This window comes from Chlamydotis macqueenii, chromosome 2 (genome assembly GCF_036417535.1).
Source record: "Chlamydotis macqueenii isolate bChlMac1 chromosome 2, bChlMac1.mat, whole genome shotgun sequence".
Taxonomy (NCBI): Eukaryota; Metazoa; Chordata; class Aves; order Otidiformes; family Otididae; genus Chlamydotis; species Chlamydotis macqueenii.
Window position 1 is genome coordinate 136,182,235 of NC_141557.1, and position 26,845 is coordinate 136,209,079.

General features: G+C 37.7%; 1 protein-coding gene across 1 annotated transcript in view; it reads right to left on the reverse strand.

Moving 5' to 3' along the window:
* Nucleotides 1–26,845, reverse strand: part of MMP16 (matrix metallopeptidase 16) — a 185,592-nt gene that overhangs the window by 84,358 nt on the left and 74,389 nt on the right. The window contains exon 2 of the mRNA XM_086740992.1: nt 4,077–4,225. Coding sequence (XP_086597118.1) covers nt 4,077–4,225 — 149 coding nt within the window. The remainder of the gene's footprint in view (nt 1–4,076; nt 4,226–26,845) is intronic.

The window sequence follows — 26,845 nt, forward strand, 5'->3', positions numbered from 1 at the left end:
AATTAATTTTTTTAATAATAATTGGGTTTAATTTTAAAAAGGCGCATACTGGTAATGATGTTGCCTCTCTTTCACCTGTTTGTTTCTGAACTTGTAGAACTTTTCGGAACTTTTATCCAGTAGGCCCTCAAAATTAATATTTTATCAGTACTCAATAAAGAGGCTTAATTGTGACTAATGTACTCTGTAGACTATGTCACATCAAATTCCTCTCTTAGCTCTATTAGTTTGAATCTTGAGGAGTTATATATATGTCAAGAGAATTAAAACAGTTTAGACTTACAGAAAATCTGAAAATATTAAAATAAAAATATGCATGTAATGCTCTTCTGGCAGAGAGAGAATTGAAACTGAATTTCTCATAACTCAAATTAGTTGCCTAATCATGTTTTGTTCTTTGAGGGTTAAGGAAAAATCTCTTTCTAACTCCTCACTTTCTTAAGCCCTCAGGAAAAAGTTTTTGTCTAATGTAGAATCAAAAAATTTAAAAATCTACCTTTGGTTAAACACCTCCCCTCATTTCTCCCTAATCAAAACTGCTGTTTAGATTGTATAATATTGTTGTTAAGTTTGGGGGATTTTTCGGCAGAGTTACAAGAAAAGAATAAAATAAAAAAAGGAGAGTCCAACTTGACTTAGTGGCTGGGAAAACTATAGACTGGCACCCTGAAACTTCTTGTGGGGAGAGACAGATATGTTTTCTAAACATCTTTACTCTTTCTTACTGTGCTCTGCTATTACAAGACTTTACTGACACTCTTCCAAGTAACAGGAAGCAGTCAAAAAGTGATGTAAGATGTATTTCAATTCTGTTACAGACAATGATTTGTCTGCAAGGCTTCTCATTGAATGTTTGCTGGGGGAACAAGACCTTATGAATAGCTTTTGTACAAAACCATTTCATTTGCTAATAAAATAAACCACTGAGTCCATGTCAAAGCTCAAAATTTGCTGCTCACTTTTACTCTTTAAATGGTAATTAATATATAAACAACAGAGATCACACATAAATATGATTACATCTTAATTATGAACCTTGAAGTACACTTAGAAGCTCACCTGAACACAAAAATAAGCACATTTCCATTTATTTATAAAGGATGACATTAAAATAAAATGACTGCTTTGTTACTATTGCATAGACTTAGTCAGCACCTTTACACGACCGTTCTATCTGTACACCAAGACGTTTGTAATGTACCCCTTTAATCTGCAAAACACATTTTGGAAATAACCATGTACGGTAGTTTTAAGAAAAGACAATAACTAGTCTTTTTCTACTTAGTATGTTTGGTTTACGGATATGAAAGACCAGGAGGCCAACAGTGGGTCCATTTTGAGAAGTTTCCTTTTTAATGAATCATTGATTGCGTTTGGTAATACATAAATGAAACACATAAAATATTGTGGCACCCCATGCAAATGTCAGACACTATTTTCATGGGTTTGCCATGGTAACAATACTTGTATTCAGAATGTCCCTCATATTTTTACGCCATAATAATGATATCTCTTCCTACCACTCATTCTTCCTTATCCCCAGCAATAAGCATGCATCATGCTTTTCAAGCCACTTGGGAAACAAATTTTAAAATATAGCAAAAAGAAGTGAATGATGAGTAGTAGGGGGAAGACAAACACTGTTCTTATTTATGCATACCAAAATACTCATTCAGGGATTATCTTTTTTTCAGAGCAACACAATCCCCCCAGGAGACTTTTGATGATTACGCTACAGGACATTGTTTCTTTGTTAATATCCCCAAAGATGGTTCCTATCAAGCTACTACTGTAACTTCTTTTAATTGTTTGTCCTTTTGAGGACATTGTAATCTCTTCTCAAGACATGCTAGAGAAGCCACGCACAAGATGAGAACATACTGTTTTTATGAGGTTGCTGCTGTACTCTTTATTTTGTAATCCCATCATTGTATGTGATTATAATATATTAATCATAAGAGAAAAAAAAAGGTAAACTGTCACATATTTCTGGTAGAAAGAGAGTATATATACTTTCTAAGCAGATGGGAAGGGAAAACTATTTCAAACATATACAAAATAGTGTCATAATAAATAATTTAAGAAAAAGATTATCCCTTTTTATACTTGGTTATATAGTCACATCTCCCAAGAATATTCAGTGGTGTTAGTTGACAGTAACTTGAGGCCACAGCTTATTTTAACAAGTTTATTTCTTTTCTCAACACAAAAGTGATAAGTTTTTAAGAATTGGTTGTGTTCCCCACTTGACTCAAGTTAATGCAACTACAAATGTACAAGTAAATGTAAAATTCAACCAGCACGAGTTATACGTACCTAAGAATTGCCATGCTTTAATGTATCTTTCTGTGTAGAAGAAACATAATGCATCAAAAGGTTTGGAAGACTCAATATCCACCAGATTGAAAAATTAATGTTTTGGACTGCTGCATAGATGAATTCCTTTATCTCTTACATAGCAGGAGAAGTAAAGACAACCTTGCTGACAAGCTGGCCAAAAAGCCCAATTTAGCAAACATAAACCACTTCTCTTTGCAATTAAAGTTTTGGTTTAGTCTGGTTTTTTTTTTTTCCAACTTGCTAGTTGATGCTCTAAACTAAGAGATTACCTCCACTTTTCCTTAGGTTACCACTTTCTATCCTTTCTGTACTGTTAACTGTGAGTAGATTATTTTTATTTTAGTGAAATACATTGCCTCTTACAAAGCTGCCACTAATGTGTCTTTAAAAGGCTACTAGTGACTGGTAAAGCAGCACTTTCCCCGCTCAAGGATCAACCACTGAAGCTGTATAAAGAGCCACCCTGCAGATCGGACCTTAAACATAGTTTTGAGCGTGAACCTCTCACAAGATGTTTATTGCTATTACACTGCATGTTGTAAGGTCCTTTAAATTCCTAAACTAAGAGATGTGTGATCAACTCATCTCCCCTCAGGGTAGTGCTAAAATCTGCTTTGCTTTATTGCTTTTCAATGCAATAATGCATGTGCCGGTGGAATAAAATGATTTTTCCAATCCTGCCAGCATTTTGGGCAGTCTCTTTCCTAAATTCTAAATGATAGAAAAAGCATTCATGTCAGCTACTTTACCAAAAAAAGAATAATGAAAAATGACACATCGGGTTGGGTCTAGTGAATGGGAAATGAAGGAGGAATCTCCCCTTCTCTCCCAAAATGCATTTTAGAAAAGTAGTAGAAACATATTTCAATAAAGTAAATGTTGGATATGTAATAACAGTACTATTTTGTTATTGTTGGCTTTTCAAGCAAAGTAACTTTTTCTAAAATCACAAGATACACACAGATCTTTTTCGCATTTTAACTGGAATGAGTCCAACAAGCACTTCAAATCTTAGTCCCAGAGTCCCAGATACGTTTTCTTAATTGTGCACTAATACTCTTTTTTTATTTTTTTTCCTGGCACATTTCTAAAATTTGGCATAGTATAGAGTTCTTTGGAAGTGTCTTTCAATTGCTTCGTTTCACAAAGTTTATCTTTGTTCAGTCTTTCAGTAAAATCAGATGCTGACTGCCTTAAACGATTTTAGAATTGCAAAGGGCATGCAAAACTAATCCAATTTCACTGCACGTTAAAATGACCACACCTGGTCTTTTGTTACTGGAAACCATTAAATGAATGGGCCAGTGGAGTGTGCTAAAATTTTTTGCAATGAGGATAAGGAAATTTATACTTAAGATTTTCCAGTAAGAAAAGACTCTTTTCACTGTGAAATATTTCATGAATTCTTGACAATTTTGAACAGGTTTCTCCACTTCCACATTGATAACCGTTAGGCCTTTTCTTTAGTTAACCCTGAAACATTTTCTTCACAATCACATGCCCAAAGGTAGATAGCAGTTAGGCACGTGACTACCTGCTACCATCAAATACAGAAGATGGAAAGAAAAAAAAAAAAAAGGCAAGGAGAGAGAGAAACATTTTAACTCCCCTTCTGAAGCTGCAACACTATTTGGATATCTTGGTCACCCTGCTTCATGTGTTAAGAAGATTTTCCAGCTCTATTTTACCCTGCTTGAAACAGAAAAGTCAAGAGCAGTTCAGTACTGGTTACTTACTCAATTGTGTTCCTGTCCACTTTTCCTGTCATATTAATGCCATAGAACTGCTGCATGGCAGCTATAGCTGATTGCATGGTTTCTGCAGAGCGCAACACCGACATTCGGGGGTCAGTTGGTGGAAGGTAGCCATACTTTTGTAACCATACCTGCAATGACAAGTGCAGTGGCTATTAAATAGAAATTAGAGGTAAATAAAATGCTCCCTAGTAATTAGTTTTGTACCATATATAATGAAGCTTCTAATTCACCAAGTGTAAATTCTGTTAGTTTGGGGTTTGGTTTTGGTTTTTTTTTTTTCTTTTTCAGAGAATAAATTCTTTGGGGCTTTTATTTAATCTCCTTTATTAAAGATTCTGTTGTTTTAAGACTTACACTGTTTTCTACCCAGGAGCCAGCTCTCTTTATTATCTGAAACTTCCTGCTTCAATTATTTATTCAATGTATTTATTTCTTTGAAGTTACAATTTAAGCACCCAACCCTGGCTCCAGGCATTTCAAGAAATTTTTAAAGCAGACAAAATATAAAAGCTACAATATATGCCACATATAATTGACCGTCCACAGAGTACATAATAATATTCACCAACTACAATAACAAATCCACAACAGCTCTCACACAGTTACACAATATTGTTATCATCTCTTATAGAATATGAAAGAGAGGGTGGGGAGATTTTCAGCTTTCTGGGAAAAATATCAAAATCACTCATAGGCAAAGCAGGTGGCCAGGAGATAGTGAAGCAGCAGAGTCTGTGCCCACTTACAGGAAACTTCCTGATAAGAGGATCTTCCTTTTTAGATTGAGATGGATTTAATGCCAAGTGTTTATGCTCTTAATTGTGTAGAAGTGAGAGGGAGAAAGTATGGGCCAAATAATTGAAAGCTTTATGGATCAAAGGTAGTATCTTAAGAAGACCTGGAAAAACCCTCTGAAACATGCTGTCCTGTTGAGGCAATATTTCCTAAACAAGTAGCTGCAGTTATCTTAATATTTCTAAGCATTCTCAAAATCTAGCCTATACAAAGCACAATATAAGACTTCTGAGGCAATGAGAGCACTAACACAGCTTGAAAAATGTCCTAGCTTCTCATCTAAGGACTGGAACTACTCACTAGAATGAGTTCTTAAAAAAAAAAAAAAAAGATAAACAAATAAAAAAAAATTCGTTCAGCCACCTCTTTGAAATGTATCACATCCAGTTCATGGATTCTGAATCATTACCTTAACGAATGCTATCCTCTCACTTCCCCTTATAGAGTGTTTTGGGCTCTATGTGCCTCATACAACACTTCTGGGTTTTTTATCTGTTTATACACACTGTTTATATACAGCCTAACACCAAACTGCGTAGCTGCATTTTTCAGCCTCAAATTTACCTGGCAGAGTCCACCAAATTCACTTCCATAGCAGGTTAATCGTGTTGATGGTGCACTCCCATTTTACAGACCTGATGAAGAATCTCAAGATGGATCATTTCATTGCTATGGTTCACTTTACTGACACTGAACATGTATAATAGCTGACCACTGGCTCAGTGTAAATAGAAGATCAAACTAGCACTAAAGATAGGGGAAATCTTCGGGTGATGAGCTCAGATATTTCTAATTTTAACAGCTTTATTTTCCCATAGTGTAGTTCAGACACAATCTCAACAAGTTCTGTGAGCTCCACACAACAGGGAGATACAGTATGTACAGGATCAAGACCCAGTCTAAACTCTTTCGCCTTCACACTATCTCAGAATAAGAGCAAAATTAGACAGGAAGATGCTCTTATTTCCAGTATAAATGAATTGCTACAATCAGTACCTACATCCAACTTCGCATACTTCTTACACTTTTCAGCTTCAAGGGCGAACTTGTGAACGCTGAGTTTATGCTAGATTTGGGTGATCACATAGATGATTTTGTTTATGTGTCACTTTGCACAGGAAGTCTTTTTTCCCTTCCATTATTGAAAGATAGCTCTGAAAGACCAGCTAGAGATGGAAGGCTGGCAAGAGTAGTGAAATATATGGAAAGAAGACCATGGAAGTAAAAGTTCAATCTGACACTGAGTGGGCTGACTTCAATGAAGCATGCAGAGTCCCTTCGAATTAATATTTACAGTAAGTATATTTAGGAAAGGGCATATTTGGAGATTCAACCTCTCAAATAATTGCATAAAAGGTAAGGGAAATAATGCCAAAGACAGCGACATTAAAACAAAGTGATCAGTGAGAGAAGAAAAATAATTCTGAGTAGCATGTCACTTGTCTAAAATGATGCCACTTTCTTGTCACCTTCTCAGCATGAATTTGGTGTGTAGACACAGAGCAAAGCTTTTCATGAAGTTCACTTCAGGTGCTAAGGGCACACAAAATTGCTTGGTAGGCTTGTGAGGCCACCTGTCACCACTCAAAACCATCCTCACTGTGGCATAACTGAAGGAGACAGAGGTATGGGGTTACAAGTAACCAAATTTACCAGAAGCTAAACCTTCAGATATTTGAATTAGAAAAGCTATAAAGAGAGAAATAGAAAAAATAGCTTGGGGACTAGTGTTCATGGGAGAAGGGGAGTAGAGAGGACAAACTGGAATCTAGCAGAGTGCCACTGCAGACAGAGTGTCGTAGTTTAGCCCCAATGGGGAACAGACTACGCACTCTCTCTCTCACTCCCCCCCACTTTCCAAGAGAATAGGGAGAGATAATATATGAAAAAAGGCTCAAGGTTTGAGATAAGGACAGGGAGGAATCCTTAACGTTACTGTTACAGGCAAAACAGACTTGACTTGGAGAAAACTATTCATTTATTACTAAAATCAAAGCAGGATAATGAGACAGAGAACAAGATAACCTCCCCCCACCCCTACCTCTTCCCGGGCTTAACATTATCTCTACCACCTTTCCCGCCTGAGCGGCACAGGGGGAAAAAGGAATGGGGGTTACGGTCAGTTCATCACATGTTGTTTCACGCCGCTGCTTCGTGGTCCGGGGAAGAACTCCTCATATTCCTCCTCTGCTCCAGCATGGGGTCCCACCCACGGGCTACAGTCCTTTTGTGAATCTGCTCCGCTGTGGGTCATTTCTTCCATGGGGTGCAGTCCCTCAGGAACCAGCTGCCCCAGTGTGGGACCTCCATGGGCCACAGCCTCCTTCAGGCATCCACCTGCCCCAGTGTGGGGTCCTGCACGGGCTGCAGGTGGAGCTCTGCTTCTCCATGGACCTCCATGGGCTGCAGGGGGACAACCTGCTTCACCATGGTCATCACCACAGGCTCTCCACCACAGATGCCTCTCAGGATCTCTTCACATCTCATCTCCTCTCCACTTCTTGCAGCCAGGCTGGGCCGAGTCAGGCCCACTTGGCTGCCCAGCGGGAGGCCAGAGGGTGAGGGCCACAAGGCCCACAAGGCTCATGCCTCCCCTCTCTGCCCCTGCTCAGCTTCTTCACATCATCCTTTTTTGTTTTCTGTTTTCCCCTTCTTAAATATGTTATCACAGAGGCATTATCACGGAACATTCTGCTACCAATTGACTCAACCCTGGCCAGCAGCAGGTCTGCCCTAGGCCCAGTCGAGTCTACTGAACAAAGGGGAGCAACTTCTAGCAGTTTCTTACAGAAGCTGCCACCGTAGCTCCCCCTCACTAAATAAAAACAGAACACATGGGAAAAGGAAAAGAGAGGTGGCTCAGAAACAGCAGGAGAGAATAGTGTAGCCTTTCCCTTTCTAAAAAGACTTAAGTAGAAGTTAAATACCTGATGCCTTATAGTCACTCTCTACCATTGAACAAAGGAAGTAGACCGCTTGGGTCCTCCTTCACCCTTCAAAATAACTAGAAGACTCAGTCAAAATACCAGAAAGTCTGATGACACTCTGAGAGTTTCTTTTTTTTTGAAAATTCTGACAAATGGACCTCCAAGACTTATAACTGCTGAATGCTTGAGAGCTAGTAGCTTTTAGTAGCATTAAATGATACCAGTATTCTGTCTTTGTGAGAGAGGATCATGAACTGAGATAAGAGACAACAAATCTGGTTCCTGTTGCATTCCGCAGATTCCTCAGTTTTCTATTAACAAATTTTGAAGGACCTTGGCTTAGTCTGCCAGACACCTGAAATACACCCCACAAATTCTATTGTGCATAGTCCAGATGCTGGGAACTATGGAGGAGAAGCTTAACTTTAAAATTAAGTTAAAAATACATAGGTTGGTAAAACAACAAAGAGGAAAAGAAATAGAATGAGGCAGCCACAGCAGGAGAACAAAGGAAAACAATTTTCTCACAGCCTTGTGTTTTTGAGGCAATCTATTAAAGAAATTATGACCATAAGAATTTCCCTCTCTCCCTCTATTGAAATTAAACATCTCTCTGCCTTAATGCACTTCAGCAATGACAATGCAGTGTTGGCAAGCCACCTATCATACTGAGGAACCCATCTGTCTTGAAACAAGGAAATAGTGAAGTAGATTCATCTAACATGTGACATCTGGGATGCCAACAGAGACTCTTTGCACAGACTCCAAAATCAGTGAAATGTCCCATTCCTTTAAATACTTTAGGAAGATAAAATACTGCTACTTCAAGAGAAGTTTTTGGGCAGGACTTTCCTGTCCTGCAGCAAAATGACAGCCATAGTAATGTTTTATGGTATTCACAGGAAAACAGCTGGAAGACCATGGGGTCCACCACTTCCCTCTCTATTATAGTGCTTTACTATCCTACTGCTGTGAAGTCTGCCTCAGTGTTGAACCTCCCTTATTAAAATATAAGCCTGTAACTTCTCATTTTACCTGCTACAAGTGAGGGGAACTGATTATTCCTTTCCCCTCTACAGCAGCCTTTTATGTATTTGAACTCTCTTATGTGAGTCACTCTTTCTAATCTTTTTTTAAATAAACTAATGAAAACCAGTTTGTTTAACCTTATTTCATTGTCTACATTAACCTTCAGGAAGCTAGAAGCTAAAATCTATCTTTACTAAGCATCTGCTTCCACTAGATTTGTATGTTAGCTCCCATTGTTAGCCTATTAACAAAACTGGAGTTTAGCTGAAGAGTGTTTTTAATAATTCAGAAGAACATAGACACTCAAACATTTCATTTTGGGGAAAAAGTAAAACAACCCAGAAATAAAATTAGCCTAAAAATTGAACTTCAAGGCTTACATTCCATTTCTCTGTCAGTTTTAAAATTATAAAACCATGCTTTACACACAGTTTTTCCACCAGAAAAATTCCTTCATCACAGTTCTACCATCTCTTTTCATAATTGTAAGGAAAAAGATAAACAGAACCCATTGGTGATGAAACCTGTAGAGATGCTAGGAGTTTGCTGGGAAATTCACTTCTGCAGGAGTCCATAGAACCTGTAAGTGCTCAGAAGATGAGTTGTATTCCTTTCCAGATTTTGGATATTATTGACTAGATGCCTAGGGTTTGGGTTCTTTTCTGCCATGATTAAAAGATTTTTTTTTTCATTTTAGTTGTTAACTACTGCTAATGCTATGCTATAGTGATCATCTGGCTATGGAATAGATAACACTGTCACACGACTGTATGTTTGTCTTCTCTAACGGATAAAGCATGGGCTAATTTAAAGTGTATCAAATACCCCAATGGACTTCAATCATTCAGATCTTTGCTAGTTTGAGAAGAAAACGTGCTCTTAAAAACAGTGTGTTGACACCAAACTGTTACTAAGAACAAAGAAAATCCATATATCATCACTAAACATTAAGCAAGAACATTATGGAGATAATTAGAGTTTCAGAGAGCTTACTGATTTCATGATAGAAGAGAACTTATCAACAAATTATTCATGTTCCTGAAAGAAACAGTGCATAGTATAAGCTATAGTACAATTATGTTCTGTGAACCCGAGAGCTTAGTAAATCAAACAGTCTAATAAAGCACAGAAGAAAACAATTTCATAAACACCTTCAGTAGTGCAGTTGCATATCATTATTATTCACGTATTCCTGTTCTTTTTTTTTAGATTTTATGATGCAAACTAAATTCCTATTTGTACTGTGTAGAACTGAGATTTCATCATTTCAAAATAGTTTTACTTTTGTTTTTTAATGTACTTTCACCAAAGACACTATAAGTTAAATGATTTAATATGTCTGAGTAATTCAGAAGACTTATATTTCCAAAAAGAATCTAACTTACACTGATCACCATAGGATTTAGCAGTTCAAGTGTTGATGTAATTTTGAAAAGAGATCAAAGGCTTTTACTATGGTATGGATATATAAGCTAACTCCAGAATTAGCATACAAATGACCAGACCGTTTCTCTGTTTAGGTTAATTAGTCATGGCTAATGGTGTATTTTAATTACAAACCTAACTATTACAGCTAATACCAAGTTTTCAGGGACAAGTTGATAGCCACATACACAGATAGAATTATTTTATAGGGAATCGTCTGCTGTTTTTCCTGCCTCATGTCTCTAATGACACCAGTTCCCTATCGGTGAGGTTTTCTTTTTTTAACAGAAGACACTGATGTGAATTTACAGAATTGTGTATGGTATTTATCTAGTGAGAAAAATACTTCCAAAATAAAAGCATATAACAAGAACATATAGTCCAGCAGAGTCTAACCTAGTCTATCAGAAACGTCTACAAATAAGAATTATCATAGATAATATAACAGCTTAATAGTTATGATTGCCTTGTTACCTATAGTTGTAATTTGAGATAACTAATACTTAATAGCTAAAAAAGAGCCTGCATGTTCAGAATACATTAGTCTGGAACGCCTTGAAGCTCACAAACAAATCCACTTCTTGGAAATTGCATAGCAGGGTGGAAAACAGAAGGAATCATCTTCAGACCAAGCAACTATCTTGCTTGTCATTATGAATATGCCAAAAAAAAAAAAAGTTAAAATGCCAACTTGCAAAATTTAGTGACCTAAACCAGAAAGTGATCAACTTCTTTTATTGGGAATTACTGTAAAAACTCCCTAAAAAAACAATTTAGATGTGGTATTGGCATAGTCTTAGATACATTAATGACTGTAATATTTATTGTGGATTACAGAATTTGTAACAAGGACTTAATAATTCAAAACAGTCTTTGGAATATCTAAGCTGCAGACAGCACTATAGTAAATACTTAGATGCAGTATTAGAAGTAGCAGAGTTGAGCTGACAGTGGGACAAAGAAGAGGATAAATCAGACCTCACTGAGTTCAGTGTTGCTTCTGCTAGATAGCTAGTTCAAAATTAGTTGAGGCACCTCCACAGTTCTAGTATGTATATACTTATATTTTTTCCTGCATTCTGGCTACAAAATGGATGAGAAACTGAACATTCACGTTATGTAAATCTCAGATAGTACACAACCAGATTTACCAATACCTGTGTTTCTTCCTACATGAAGTCAGGAGAGAGGGGTCTGGAATTTCCCCACACAAGTGTACAATGTCTGAGACAATTTTAACAGGGAGCTCCCATTCCCAATGCGAGGTATTTCCACTACAAGAATCAAAACTGCAGCCCAAGGTCAGAAGCTCTGCCTGGTTAGTGACCTGAATTAAAGTCAGAGTCCAAGGAACAGCAAAAGTAAAATAGAAAAATATGCTCACATATGTTTTCTGATTTCCTCTCATTTATAATTCAAGTTTAGGTTAAATATGCTAAATCCTTTCCTTTTCTGCCACACTTGTCTGAAGGAAAAAACAATGTACCTTGAGAGCAGCAGGAGAGGAAGGTGTAAAAGACCAGCCAGCAGCACCAGGACAGAGCCATTTGGAGATTACAGAAAGGTGGGGACCTACCAGTAAGTGTCAGATGTAGGATCTGCATGCAAAACTCTGCTTGAGAGATTCCAAAATACAGTTGGAACATGGGCTAGATACTACTCAGCTCCAAAGGCAGCAGTTACATTGCTCATTCACTACTTCTACTAAGTGTTTGTAGAATCATAGAATCATAGAATGGTTAGGGTTGGAAGGGACCTTCAAAGGTCATCTAGTCCAACCCCCCTGCAAGGAGCAGGGACATCCCTGACTAGGTCAGGTTGCTCAGAGCCTCATCCAACCTGGCCTTGAACGTTTCCAGGGATGGGGCCTCCACCACCTTTCTGGGCAACCTGTTCCAGTGTTCTATAACTCGCATCGTAAAAAATTTTTTCCTAATTTCTAATCTAAATCTACCCCCCTCTATTTTAAAACCATTACCCCTCGTCCTATTGCAACAGGCCCTACTAAACAGCCTTTCCCCATCTTTCTTGTAGGCCCCCTTGAGGGACTGGAAGACCGCTATCAGGTCTCCCCGGAGCCTCCTCTTCTCCAGGCTGAACAGCCCCAACTCTCTCAGCCTGTCCTCATAAGAGAGGTGCTCCAGCCCTCTGATCATCTTTGTGGCCCTCCTCTGGACTTTCTCCAACTGGTCCATGTCCTTCTTGTGTTGGGGGCTCCAGAACTGGACACAGTACTCCAGGTGGGGTCTCACCAGGGCAGAGTAGAGGGGCAGAATCACCTCCCTCGACCTGCTGGCCATGCTCCTCTTGATGCAGCCCAGGATGCGGTTGGCCTTCTGGGCCGCAAGGGCGCATTGCCTGCTCATGTTAAGCTTCTCATCCACCAGCACTCCCAAGTCCTTCTCCTCAGGGCTGCTCTCAATCCATTCTCTGCCCAGCCTGTATTTGTGTCTGGGATTGCCACCACCCAGGTGCAGGACCTTGCACTTGGCCTGGTTGAACTTCATGAGGTTGGCACGGGCCCAACTCTCCAGCCTGTCAAGGTCCCTCTGGATGGCTTCCCTCCCTTCCAGCGTGTCGACGGCACCACACAACTTGGTGTCATCGGTGAACTTGCTGAGGGTGCACTCTATCCCACTGTCCATGTCGCCGACAAAGATGTTGAACAGGGCCGGGCCCAGCACGGACCCCTGAGGGACACCACTCGTGACCAGTCTCCACATGGACATCGAGCCATTGACCACCACTCTCTGAGTGGGGCCATCCAGCCAACTCCTTATCCACTGAGTGGTCCGTCCATCGAACCCATGTCTCTCTAGTTTAGAGAGAAGGATGTCATGCGGGACAGTGTCAAAAGCTTTGCACAAGTCCAGGTAGATGATGTCAGTTGCTCGTCCCTTGTCCACTGATGCCGTCACCCCGTCATAGAAGGCCACCAAATTGGTCAGGCACGATCTGCCCTTGCCTGTCACCAACCACCTCCTTGCTCTCCATGGGCCTTAGCATGGTTTCCAGGAGAATCTGCTCCATGACCTTGCCAGGCACAGAGGTGAGGCTGACCGGCGTGTAGTTACCCAGGTCTTCCTTATTCCCCTTTTTAAAAATTGGGGTTATGTTCCCTCTCTTCCAGTCATTGGGGACCTCACCAGACCACCACGACTTCTCAAATACGATAGCCAGTGGCTTGGCAACTTCATCCGCCAGTCCCCTCAGGACCCGCGGAGATGGATCTCATCAGGTCCCATGGACTTGTGCACCTTTAGGTTCCTCAGATGATCCCGAACCTGCTCTTCGAGTACAATGGGCAGTTCTTCATCCTCGCAGTCCCTGCTTGCACCTTCTACAGCTTGGGTGGTAGGACAGGAACTCTTGTTGGTGAAGACTGAGGCAAAAAAGTCATTGAGAACCTCAGCCTTCTCCCTGTCCTGGTTACCCAGGACACCAGTTCCCTTCTGGAGGGGGCCTACATTTTCCCTGGACTTTCTTTTGTCCCCTATGTACCTATAAAAGCTCTTCTTGTACTGAGAGTGGGTTACTGTTACAACACCTATGACACAAATGCTTGCCTTGTACCTTGACCATTCCCTGTAACAGTTTGTACATTTCTAAGTGACTGCAGAATATGGACCTTATTAGTTAGTTGCTCAGGGAAAGTTTCTCCACTCACTAATAAAAATCTCTAGAGAAGTCTGGCATAGACCCAGACCAGTGGAAACACTTCCACAAATAAAAGTAGCAGTTCTATTAGATGTAAACACTTAATCACAGAGCATATGTTAGCACTGTCATAGAATCATAGTCCTTACATCTTACTAGAATTTCTATAGCTTCTAGGAAAACAGGAAGTGCTCTGCAGGACTAATGATGTTGTGTTGAATAATCTGGCTGGATATGTCATGACTGAAAAAAAAAAAGAAAGAAAAGAAATTTCTAGGGCCATGAAGATTAAAGGATTGGAGCATTCCACTTCTGAGGAAAGACTGAAAGAGCTGGGACTGTTCAGCCTAGAGAAGAAAAGGTTCAGGGGGCATCTTAAATATGTGTAGAAATATCTGAAGGGAGAGATTAGAGAAGATGGAGTCAGGCTCTTTTCAGCAGTGCCTAGTGACAGGACAAGAGGCAATGGGCACAAGCTGATACGCAGGAGGTTTTCTCTTTGCATAAGGAAACACTTTTTCGCTGTGAGGGTGGTCAAACAGTAGCACAGGTTGCCCAGAGACATCGTGGAGTCTCCATCCTAGGAGATATTTAAAAGCCATCCTGACATGGTCCTGGGCAGCCACTCTAGGTGGCCCTACTTGAGCAGGGTGTTGGACCAGATGACCTCCAAAGGTCCCTTCCAACTTCAACCATTCGATGCAATTCTGTGATTCTAGATTGAAGCTCCCAAAAATTTTAATATTCTGAAGACTTGTAGAATCCTGCTCATACAGGCTCAAACCATGGAAAAGTCCCGGATGGATAAGAAATCCAAGTAAGTCATTACTGATATTTTATAGGTTTTTTCCTCCAAGTTCTGTTGTAATAATTACTCTAAAATTACTCCAAAGTAATTCTCATATGGTCAACCAAAACAATAGATTCTTTTACTGTGTACACTACTCTCAAACTGAAGTAAATGTATATTTTAGCTCGCACAGAGAAGGGTGCATAGGTGCATACAGGAATATGTCCTGAGGCTGCCTGATGTAAATTAGCAATTCTAAGTTCACTTTCCTTCATTGTATAATTTTGGTTTGAAACAGAAGACTGCTAACTTTGGCTAAGCATGGATTCCTTGCAAATTATGTTTACAGTGACTGATTTTCTTAGACAGACCCTCTCCTCATGGAGAAGGGGAGACTCCATTTGGTATTAGAACTCACATACTTGTACCCAGTGTCATTCGAAGATCTCTAAGACAAGAAGAACAGTAGCTATCTATGAGAAAAAGCATGCCTGCAAAGGCAGCATGTTTCACGGACCCTCTTACCTTTGTCATATTGTCATTGACATCGCTCCTAACATGAGGACAAAAAAAGGACTGGCAGAGAATCAGGAAATAGGAACATGAGAACAACACTAATTATTCATATTTATGCAGTAGAAGTCAGATAGTTTGGTGTATGAAGCAACAGAGTCCCATTGTCCTACACTGAACAAACTAAGAATGAGAGTCAATTCCTTCATCAGAAATGGACACTATCTAATTCAATGTGAAATGAAGAAGCAGTTTATAGGAAAGAGAGATTGAAAACACCTATATACAAGGGGTTTCAAGTAACTTAATCTTTTAAAAAAGATAAAGCAGAAAACATAATGAATAATTCCTAGTAGTAATACAGTTACTGAAAAAAAAAAAAAAAAAATGAGGGGACAGTCTTGATCCCCTCTATCTAGTAGAATGTTGCAAGATTAAGGAAAAAAAATCCTCATGTTCAAAGATGAAAATAAGTTCCTGGGAGTTAATTCTCCACAGAGCTCTTTTTACAATACCTGTTCAATAACACATCTTACTTATGAACCTCAAACTAACGAAGAACTTGGCTGCAACTTTGCAACTTTTTGCCTGATAGCTATGCAGCCTGGCTTCTGGAACAAATTTTGCAAGAATTGTGGTCTACTCATTTGACAACCATCATATTGTGGGGTATGGAAATTGCCCACAAGATTCCATAACCTGCAGTCCCTATTAGACTCATTTTATTTCTTGAACATTTTACTTTTTCTTGCCTCTTTCTCTCCCTCTCTGTATACCTTCTGAGAGGTTACTCATGTATTCCTACCTAGAATATCCTTGTTCTTTGCTGGGTTTATATTTTCCTTTCTTTTACTGTTTTCTATGGCTTGTTATATGTAACTGTGGAGTTCATTCAGATGTGTGGATCCTAGAACACCACAGATCAGATCAAGGTGATTGGCATAGATAAAAAAACAATGATGAGGCTGGAGTCAGAACAACCCTGGTTAAGCCACAGGCCCATTAGATGTTCTTGGGAAAATCAGATGGCTTTCATGGTAGCAAGAATAAGAATAAATGATGCTTCCCAACCTTCCTCAGTACACCACTGCAAGAATCCAGACAGGGCTTGGAACATATGAAAACACAACTGGCACTTGATGAAATACCGAGGAAGGCAAGAGTTCAAAGTGTCTCTTTCATCACACTCCAGAAGATTACCCCACCTTGACATTGCCTTGGTATTAGCATCCCTCATCCCTTTAGCTTTGCAATACCTCACCTGCAAGCTGATTATTTTCATCTAATCCATATATATTGCTGGCTTTACTTTGACTATGCTTACCATCACAGTATTTTAGTGCAGAGTTATTTCTTCTGTTTCACTATCTCTAAAAGCAAGCAGGGAACTGAACACCAACCAAGGAAACAGTATGCTGCTTAGATCCTACAGCTTAGTACATGCTTGGACTTTTGTTTTAGATTCCACAAAAGCAAGGTCTATTTCCCCGCACACACATATGCTAAACAACCAAACCAATACATTTCATCATGAATGCATAAAGACTGCCTCACTACTTCTATCACCATCCTACAAGCAGCGAAACCTCAAAGTGGTTGGCAGTAGCTGGAAATGGCCACAGACTTTTTTAGGCTCTGAGAGTATCATTGCAGTCAATCATATGCTTTAACAGAGAGGCATTCATATCAGTAATAACTAATGGTAAATAGGATTTTTCCTCTTAGACTGTAAAATAATCTGCAGCAGCAGCTACATCTGTATGAAATAGAAACTATATACTACTGTAAGACTAATGTAGAAAATCTTGCTTATTTAGTATTTCTTCTATGACACAATTATAAATTACATGCTGTCATGTAAAAAAAAAAAAAAAGAAAAAACAACCAACAGTGTATTAACCAAAAACGTATTAATCAGCACTGCCCTTTTATACATGTCCCAATAGGTTGTTTCAAATTATCCTATTAAAAGTACTAAACCTTTGTTCTAAGACAGTTATATAGGAAATACATAAATACATGATATACCAACAGATGGTGTTGTGCTACTTTAAAAAGGCTTGTGGGAAGGTAGTCCATTGTAATAAAATTAAAAGGTCAAGATGCAAAGTTCCTTTGGGGAAATGATTATTCAAATAATATCTGACATTTAGTATTTCAATCCATTAGATAAAACAACTTTACTATTATAGTTTATGGAGTTTTAAGTTTACTTCAGTGAAGTAAACGAACTCCAAGTTAAAAATCTACAGGAAATGCGACGTGGCCAAATTATTTCTTTTTTTCATAACACTTATATTTAATTTGTTTCATTACAATAGGCTTTTCTCATTTTATAGGCATAAGAAACATAATATTTTGACTCATAAACACATACATTAACTATCTATGCAAATATTTCCTGTAGAGATATCAATATCTTGAATATGCTTATATTATGGATTAAACTACAACTGCATCAAAGCAAAAGAACAGAAATGAGACAATGTATTGCATATTTTTTGTGGATTTATACTTCATAGGTTTTTCTACTACATCTTTACAAATAAGATTGCATGTAAATTCATACTGTACTGCACATAAGCAGTGCTTGAAAGTCTATGAATGTAAAAAAAAAAACAGCTGGCTATGTTAAAGTTAACAGCAAAGTTGCCTTCAGAGGAAACAGAAGGTATTTAATTGTATGAGATAGTTCTTTTATTTTGTTGAATGTTACTTTTACTTTATTCCTTCTAAGAATTTTCAGCAATTAATGACATCACTATTACTTGCATTTTAAGTTTTTATGACACAATATGTTTGTTTTCCATGGTCAAAAGAGTTTTCAAATATAAATTGATAATAAACCCATTTTTAAATTGAAAACATTTTTTTTTCTGTCTTCTGCTTTTCAAAGTCAGATATATAAGATATACAATTTAAGATGCTGTGCTTCCTTGCCGGATATCATTCCATATTTTAGAAATCCTTTTTTACAAACAAGCTAGTATAAAATTTTTGATATTTTCAGTACTATAATAGCTCTTTGAGAAATCTGATTAATGTTTCCTGCAGAAGCCTGTAGACAGAAGACAAACTTGGATTTTATAAGGCACATAAAATTTACAGATAATATCAGTTTGTCACTTCCGAGGGAGAGACAGGAAGATAATGGAATGAACATAAAAAGTAATACTGTGGTTTCCCAAATTATTTTATCTGGTCCACACATTAGAATAAAAACAACAACAACAAATAAGTAAATACTACAACACAACATCATTTGGAAGAAAAACCTTGTCACTTCTGCAAGGAGGCCAGGGAGGTAATAGAGCAGAAAGGAAATAAAATCCCTGAAAAGTATGACTTGTTATTTGGAGCAATTCATCCAGTTGGGAGGAAGGATGTAACAACAATACTGGTTGAACAGTTTTACCTCTTTTTCTGTTAATCATCTTCAACAGTGATCACATACCTTTCATAAATTCTGTTTTAGCATGAATCACAGTAGGTGAATACAATAGCTTTTCTGTATAGAGCTCTTAAGTAGCAAGAAAAGGTGAACTGAGTACGGGTAAGTCACTATCCTTGCTTCAGATCTCCAACAAATCCATCACAATTGTCTTCTGTCATTGATGTTAAGGTGAAGAAAAAAGACAAAAAGTGCAGAGAAAGCTATCTTGCTTGCTATACTAAAGACATATCAATTCTGAAGCAAAATATTCCTTTCCCTTGAAAACATCTCTAGTGGCAGGATATGACAAACTCAGGCTAGCTGAATTAGTCTCCTACTTTCATGAAGATAAAAAAGTCCTCATAGTTCATTTGACAGATAAGTCTATTTTGCTTTTGCTTGCAGTACAGTAACTCATCAGTTGTCTGTAACCCTTCTGCAAGTAGCAGAAAGACTGCATATATTTCAGTACATCTGCAACTCTCATTTTTATGCCATCCTCTAAACTCTATTTTTGTTAAAGGGCAGGATTACAAAAATAGAAGAGGGGAAGGGGAAGTGGTGGATTAATGCAAGTGAGGGATGTGACAAGGTGATTCCTGCAGGCAGAAAGGGACATATAGTAATTGCTTCAAAGCAAACCATAGGATTATGTTTTATTAGCTCCCTCATGGGCTATGGTCATACGTATTGCAATTTTAAAATGTAATAGAACAATTTTAGCTTTGCTTAATTAGGGCTTGATTCTGTGAATTCCTGAGTACTCTCAATAGTCATAGGTTCAGATGGATGCTTAGAGCACTCAGGACCTCCCAGAACTCAGTCAAGTGTCTCTATCAGCCAACAGCAAGATTAAGATTTATCTATATTTTTACATACTTTAAAAAAATAAGTTACTAAAAGAAAATAATTTCCTTCCACTCATCACTGGTAACATCTATAAAGCTCTGACATTGTAGTGGGTTTTTTACATAAATACATTGTTCTTCTAGCTCAAACATGCAGATAGAACCAAATTAGCAGAAAAGGACAAGTTATACGCGCATGCTTTTCTGTTTGCTATTTTTTCTGAGATAATATGTAAAACAAGTAACCAAGTACATTTTATAAATTACTTTTGCAATTAATAAACATAATAGGTCCTGTATCGCCATAGCAATGTCGTTAGTATGCTAATCCTGTGAACCTAAAGTTTAAGTAATCCTAGCAGCACCTTGCTTGATATTCGTTTGCTTTCAGTTCAACTGAAGTTTTATAGACTTGGTCTACAAACTAGAGGCAAAATTACAGCTCGGATTACCCCATTCAGCAATTAAATCCAAATTTCCAAAAATATGTATAGATTTTCGTACAGGTTCAAACTGTACAGTTAGAATAGCTTTTGCATATATGAAAGACAAAGGTGTTTACAACTGCTTGTATGTGTACGTACACATACGTTTAAGAGAAAAAATTACACCTTTTTTCAGTCTTAGAAACAAGAAAAATGGGTTTGTATAGTGACTGAGTTAGCCATTGCTAACAGACAAACTGAATATTTGATTACTCAACTCCTATCAGGAAGGAGGAAGAAATCTTGGGAAATAGGAAGTGTTAAGTTCTGCTATACTGAAAAAAAAAAGAAAAAGGAAAAAAAAAAAGAGAGAGAAAACAAGGTCAGGACTCAGATTAAGTCCTGCATTTTGCAAACATTAAGTTCTCCTCCTGATTAAGGTACCTCAGAAATGCAACTGAGGAACCAACATCCAAAATCTCTCCAGCTTGCAACTCATGTATAATGAACAAACAAATACAGATTATGATTGACGTGGCATAAATTGGTTAGAATATATTGCTTTCATCCATCCTATCGCAAAACAGAACAGACAGAAAACATTTCCAACTGACATCTTCTAATAGGTAATGGGCTTCACGGAAGTAGTGCGTTCATTTTGCTGTACGACAGCTAAGCTAGAGCTTATTTTACACACTTGGCAATGTTTCTTGACTTCCTATAGGTAAGAGCTAACAGTACACTTTTGTATTGTTTGAGGATGATATCTGTACCGGTATATGATATCTGTTTATCTGAGGATAAACATCTGCATTATAAATGTCATCAAGCACCATCTCTTTACTCACCTTAAAATTGTGCAATTGACCTTTATTGTATGTACTCTAAGGTTCATTTTTAAAAATACATGCTTGCCACAAACTTTTTTCTGTAAGCATTTTTTTCACAAAAAGTAATCTCTCTGCTTTCTTCCAAGCTAAGGAATATTCAATTTGAGAAAAGTGATCAAGTTACTGTCCTGGTTTTATTTAATGAGGGGGGACTACGGTGGTAGCTTCTGTAAAAAGCTGCTAGAAGTTGATCCCCTTTGTTCAGTGGACTCAGCCCGGCCTAGGGCGGACCCGCTGCTGGCCAGGGCGGAGCCCAGTGGTAGCAGAATGTTCCCTGATAATGCCTCTGTGAGAACGTATTTAAGAAGGGAAAAAAAATAGGGAAAAAAAAAATAAGAAGAAGATGTGAAGAAGCTGAAAAGAGAGGGGGAGATGCAAGCCTTGTGGACCTTGCAGGCATCACCCTCTGGCCTCCCAACCGGGCGGCTGCCTGGGCCTGGCTTGGCCCGGCCCGGCTGCAAGAAGTGGAGAGGAGATGAGGTGTGAAGAGATCCTGAGAGGCATCTGCCTGCCTGTTGTGAAGAGATAATGTTAAGCCTGGGAAGAGGGAGGGGTGGGGGGAAGTTATATTGTTCTCTTTGTCAATATCCTGCTTTGGTTTTAATAACAAACAAATAGTTTTCCCCAAGTCAAGTCTGTTTTGCCCATAATGGTAATTTTAAGAATCCCTCCCTGTCCTTATCTGAAACCTTGAGCTTTTTTCCTTATATTATCTCTCCCTCTTCGCTTGGATGGTGGGAGAAGTGAGACGGCATAGTCTTGTCCCGAGCATGGCTAAACTTCAACAGTTACTCATTCTTTTTCAACAGTAAGCATTTCATGTCACTAAAAAGTGGAAAATCCTTGCATTACCTTCTAATTTTGGAATGCTATATGAGATCAGCTTTTGAAACAATAATAGTTTTCTAACTCAACAATCTAACTTGGGTTATTTTTAAGGACATTTTAAATATATCAATATATCAAGCCTTTCTTAGTTTAATAGTGGATTTAATAATGCAGCCATTATCTAAACAGGAACTAGTGCAAAGTTGACTTCCTGAATCTACAGAAGAGTACTTGAAGTGCTCATGCTGCTCTTTGATGATCTTATAAGGAGGAGCAGGGATATGAACAAGACTTTAATGAGAAGTTCCCAGAGAATGAAAGCAGTGAGGAATCATATTGCTGATAAAGCTACCCTGTAGTGAACACAGGGATGTAAATGGAGGCTCAGAGAGTGGCAGCAACCTTTCTTTTCTTTCTCTTCATAGCAGAAAGTTTGAAGAAGCAGTGATAGAGACCAAGTTTGCAACTTGACGCAAACTTGAAGAAAGTTTTTCTATCTTGTATCTATTAAAGAACAGAGCTTCAAAGACACCAAGCACCTAATAACTAGAAGTGGATTTGAAGACCTTAAGACATTTCTTTAACAGAAACTATAACTAACTTTCCATTAGTTGTTAAAGTACTTATAGTCATTGAAGAACCTCATTGGTTCTTTCCATGAAGTTCAGCATTATAACTCTTAGGAACCTAAAGCTTACAGGTGGAAAAGTGGAGTTTTCTCCTCATTCAATTTTACAGATAAAAAGTGAGATATGGTCACCGAATCATACTGCCAAAAAGTGAGGTATGCCTAATGAAATCATAGAATCATAGAAACATTGGGTTGGAAGGGACCTTTAAAGGTCATCTAGTCCAACCCCTGTTGCAAGTTGCAGGGATATCTTCAACCAGATCAGGTTGCTCAGAGCCCGGTCCAACCTGGCCTTGAATGTTTCAAGGGATGAGGCATCTACCACCTCTCTGGGCAACCTGTTCCAGTGTTTCACCACAGTCAGTGTAAAACATTTCTTCCTTATATCTCGTCTAAATCTATCTCCTTCTATTTTAAAACCTTTAAAAATAAGAGTCTTCAGCAAGTAGCATTTTTAGATTAATCAAATTTAATTGATCTCTATTTCCCCTTCCCTTCCTTTCCTCCTTCCCACAGCAGAAATGCCGTCTTGCTTCAGCATTGGGTAAGTTTCACAGATGATCTGAAAGCAAAATAAAGCTGAAGGATCTGATAACATTGAAAGCTCTTAACTGATTTTATGTACTCATGCCAGGATCATTATCCTTATCACATAAACTGATAATCACAACAACTGATTGGAAACTAAGTATGAGACTAAACATAGAAAATGCCACAATGGATTGTCTCAATGGCACTTCATCTCTTGCCTTAGTAAAAACTTCCTATTGGACAATTATGGAATAATCTGGCTATCAGGGTAAATTCATTTGCACCCCAGCAGTTAAAAGTTGTTTTGTTAGAAAGCAATTTTCATTTCAAATTTTGCTGTCCACTTCACCTGATCCACATTAATATTTGAAAAGACAAATAGAGAGCTTAGTTCAGTTTTTCTTATTCTTAAGGCTAATTCTATTTAGTCTCCTGAAATGAAACAATACTAATACAAGTGCCTTACAAAAAGGCATTCCCTTACTCAAATTTCTCCTCATCCTTTTCTAGATTTCTTTCTCTTTTCTTGATGAATCACTTCCTGCAATGAAGTTGTCAGAACCTAAGAAACACTACGTATCAGATTAGCTTAATGATACTAGAACATTTCAGAATTTTTAGAATTGTTTTTTACATGTCCTAGCATTTTCCTTTTGCAGCACACTGAACAGCTGTTTTTGCTGAGCTGTCCTTAACATTGCCTGAGTCTCTTCCCTCAGTGACTACAATTAATTTAGAAATATGCAACGTCTGTGAGAAATTCAAATTAGTCCCTCTAGTATGCATTACCTTATCAGCACTGAATTTCACCTGCCACCCTCAATAAATTGACAACCATTCACTTCAATCCACGCATTCTGAGAACTGTACTAAAGCACTCAGAAAATAACCTCTCTCTCCAAATAAATTCATAATCTCATAATAAACCAACTTCTCAACAAAATCTGTGTGAAAAAGTCTTGCAAGAATAAGTAGCTAATGGAGTAAGTTTCAAAGTTTTAAGAAACATTCTTTTCACTGGCAAATTTAAAATCAGGATGGATTGTCTTTTCCCTAATGGATATGCTTTATTTCAAAGCAGAACTAGTTCAGGGAAGTCCTGTGACCTTTACTATGAAAGCAGGATGATCAACGGTCTTCTATGAGAACAGGTCTCACATTATTTTCCTCCTAGAGCTAACAATCTTCTTAGAGATAATAATTCGTTATGAAGAGGAAGATGTGATACTTGTACAGTCACCATGGCAGTAGCTATCAGACTTGCACTTTTGCATATCATGATCTAGAAATCATCAGTTTTTCTTTTGTGCCTGTTCACTTTATCTCAGCCCCACAAAACACATGTGGTTGTGACAGCAAAGAGGTAATGCTTACTGTAGGAGAAAGCTGTATATCTAAGCGATACGCATCATAAGATTTTGGGAGGTCTGGCAGTTGATGTCTCCAGGGAATAGTGCAGAAGCCTTAATGAAAAATAGCAGCAGGGACTGACAAATAACAGGACATAGGTCTGCTGAGGGACTAATATAGACAAGTCTGGGGTTGGAAGGAACTGGAAAAGATTCATGTGGTTTTAGTAAGCACTGAATTGCTTTGTAGGAAAAAGAATTTGAGAGAAATGGATCAAAAGTCTGCTACTGAAATCTGGGATGATGTATTGGCTCAACGGCCATTTATATAAACTGTTTCATTTCTATACATAAGGTATAGGTGGAAAACACATATAGATCCCTTCAAACTTAACCAAAGCCAGTTTTCTGTCATATGATTAAAAAAAAATAACCTTAAAACTTGTTTGCAGGCCCAGAACGAGCTATTTATTTTGTTTATTTCTGTAGGGCATGTGGACAGCTGACATACCAAGTTCTGTACATGTCACTTCTCATAACGGAACACTTGAACTAAATATTGTAAAATCCTTACAACTAATTATTGTGAGAAGAATATATAGAAAGTCTCTGTTCCCAATCTTGCAAACATCTTGAAAAAGTCCAGATAGTGCCAATTAGTGCACAATTCAGTATTATAATAGAAATGCTTGGAAAGACTTCCTTTTTCCTCCCCTGACACTAATTTTTATGTTCTCCTTTCCTCCTTAACTTTAAAATACTAAAAACCTGTAACACCAGAAAAGTATCTGAAATCTCTCAGAAATGCTGCTTTGATTCTCATATCATGTATTGAAAATTCTGCTTAAAATTTGAGTGTCCCCTCATATAGTATGGATCTGGTACCCTCAGGCACTATTCTGGCATTCTGAAAGGCTTCTAGAGCAGCTGCTTTTTTTTTTTCTAGAAAGGCACACAATCTAATTTTTAAATACTCAGACTTAAAATTTAATTTCCTCACAAGACCAGAAAAGTTTTATTACAGAGAGGTTAATTCAGTACAATGTGGACGTGTACAAATAAAAATCTATCCTGGTGTTTACATTGCCTTAAAAAATTAGTTTCTCTGAATATTTCACAATTTTAAAGGATTTCTTCTTATAGTAGATCAGATAGGGAAATAATGGCAGAGCTAAGGCAAAGAACTGTCCCATTAAACCTCTGACAGGAGTTTGAAAGGGGAGGAGGAAACCCTTTTGGACACAAACTGTGCTTCCTCCTGATTCATCAGAAGAAATTCTTAAGCTGATAGTTTAAAGATCCTGAAGTTGATAGAACTTCTTTCACCAAATGTTTGACCAAATGCTTTGTAAACATATATAAGCACCCACAAAGGAAGGTTTCAGGACAACTTAAGTCTTTTGCAAAAGAGGAACCACACAAACAAAAGCACCTATATTGTTATCATTTATTTCCATATTCAGATATTAGAGCCAACCTGATAAGGTGTATTTAACTGTTAGCTAATTCATGATTTGTCTTCTCTTTGAATATATACTTTTTAAAATAAAAACTCCATACTTTTTTTAAGTACTAGAGCTTTCAAAATCTGTGCCTGTGACTTCTGTATTACTCACTAGCTTTATAGATGTGTCCCCACACTATACTTTGGATCATATATTAATTTCTTAAAATAATTGCAAATTTCTCATAGCCCTAAGCAAATAAATATATTTCTATTGTATTAGTATTACAAAATATACAGTAACAATTAGCACGCTGTGGGTTATTTCTATGAATAATTAAAACCACTGGATGTAAATAAATCTATATGTATATATATGAAAATAAATCAATGAAATATACATATGAAAATGCTTTATTATTTGTTCATCTTTTAACTCATAAATTTCAATTACCTTAAGTTCTCTCCCAGTAAAATTCTAGTCTCGCCTACCAAATACCTGCTAAGATTATCTTTGGAAGTTATTGTTAAAGAACATCCAAATATATCTGCTACGAAAAATGGATCTTTTTCTATTTTAGTGTTATAGATATAGCAATTCAGGTTATTTTTCCCTGAATTTTTGCATACATTCATTTAAAAAAAAAGCTCATCAAAAATTTATGTGAGATTATAAAGAAATTTCACCCCAGAACTTCAATTTATCTAGAGTTTCACCATATTTAATAAATATAATCAAATATTTTCCAATTTCCACAAATTTACAGAAATGTGATGACTTTCATGGAATATTTTCCTTTTTTTTTCTGTCAGCTGTTATTTGAAATTTATATATCTCAGAGTTTCTTTAAACTACTAACTGTGGAATATCTGAATCCCTATCTGGTCTTAGCACAGTATCTATAGTGCAACTCTTACTTTTGGAGACAAATACATTTTCCTTGGATAGTATAAGCATCATCCCAGACTCCTCGAGTTGCTTTGAACTCAGATTTTTGGTATTCCAAGGTTTTTAGATCATAGAGGTATGCATGAAAATCTCTTTCACAGAAAGAGCTATGAGCAGTCTTTGGTCCCATTCTGCTGTTTCCTATTCTAAGTACTGGAATACAAATCCACACGTTTGTGCTCTTCTCTTTGGAGGCACTTCCACCACTTCAAGTTGCATTCCTCTTACCCAACAGTATTTCTTTAGGGAGTGGAGTGCTCCAAACATGCCCCTGGTCTAACAGA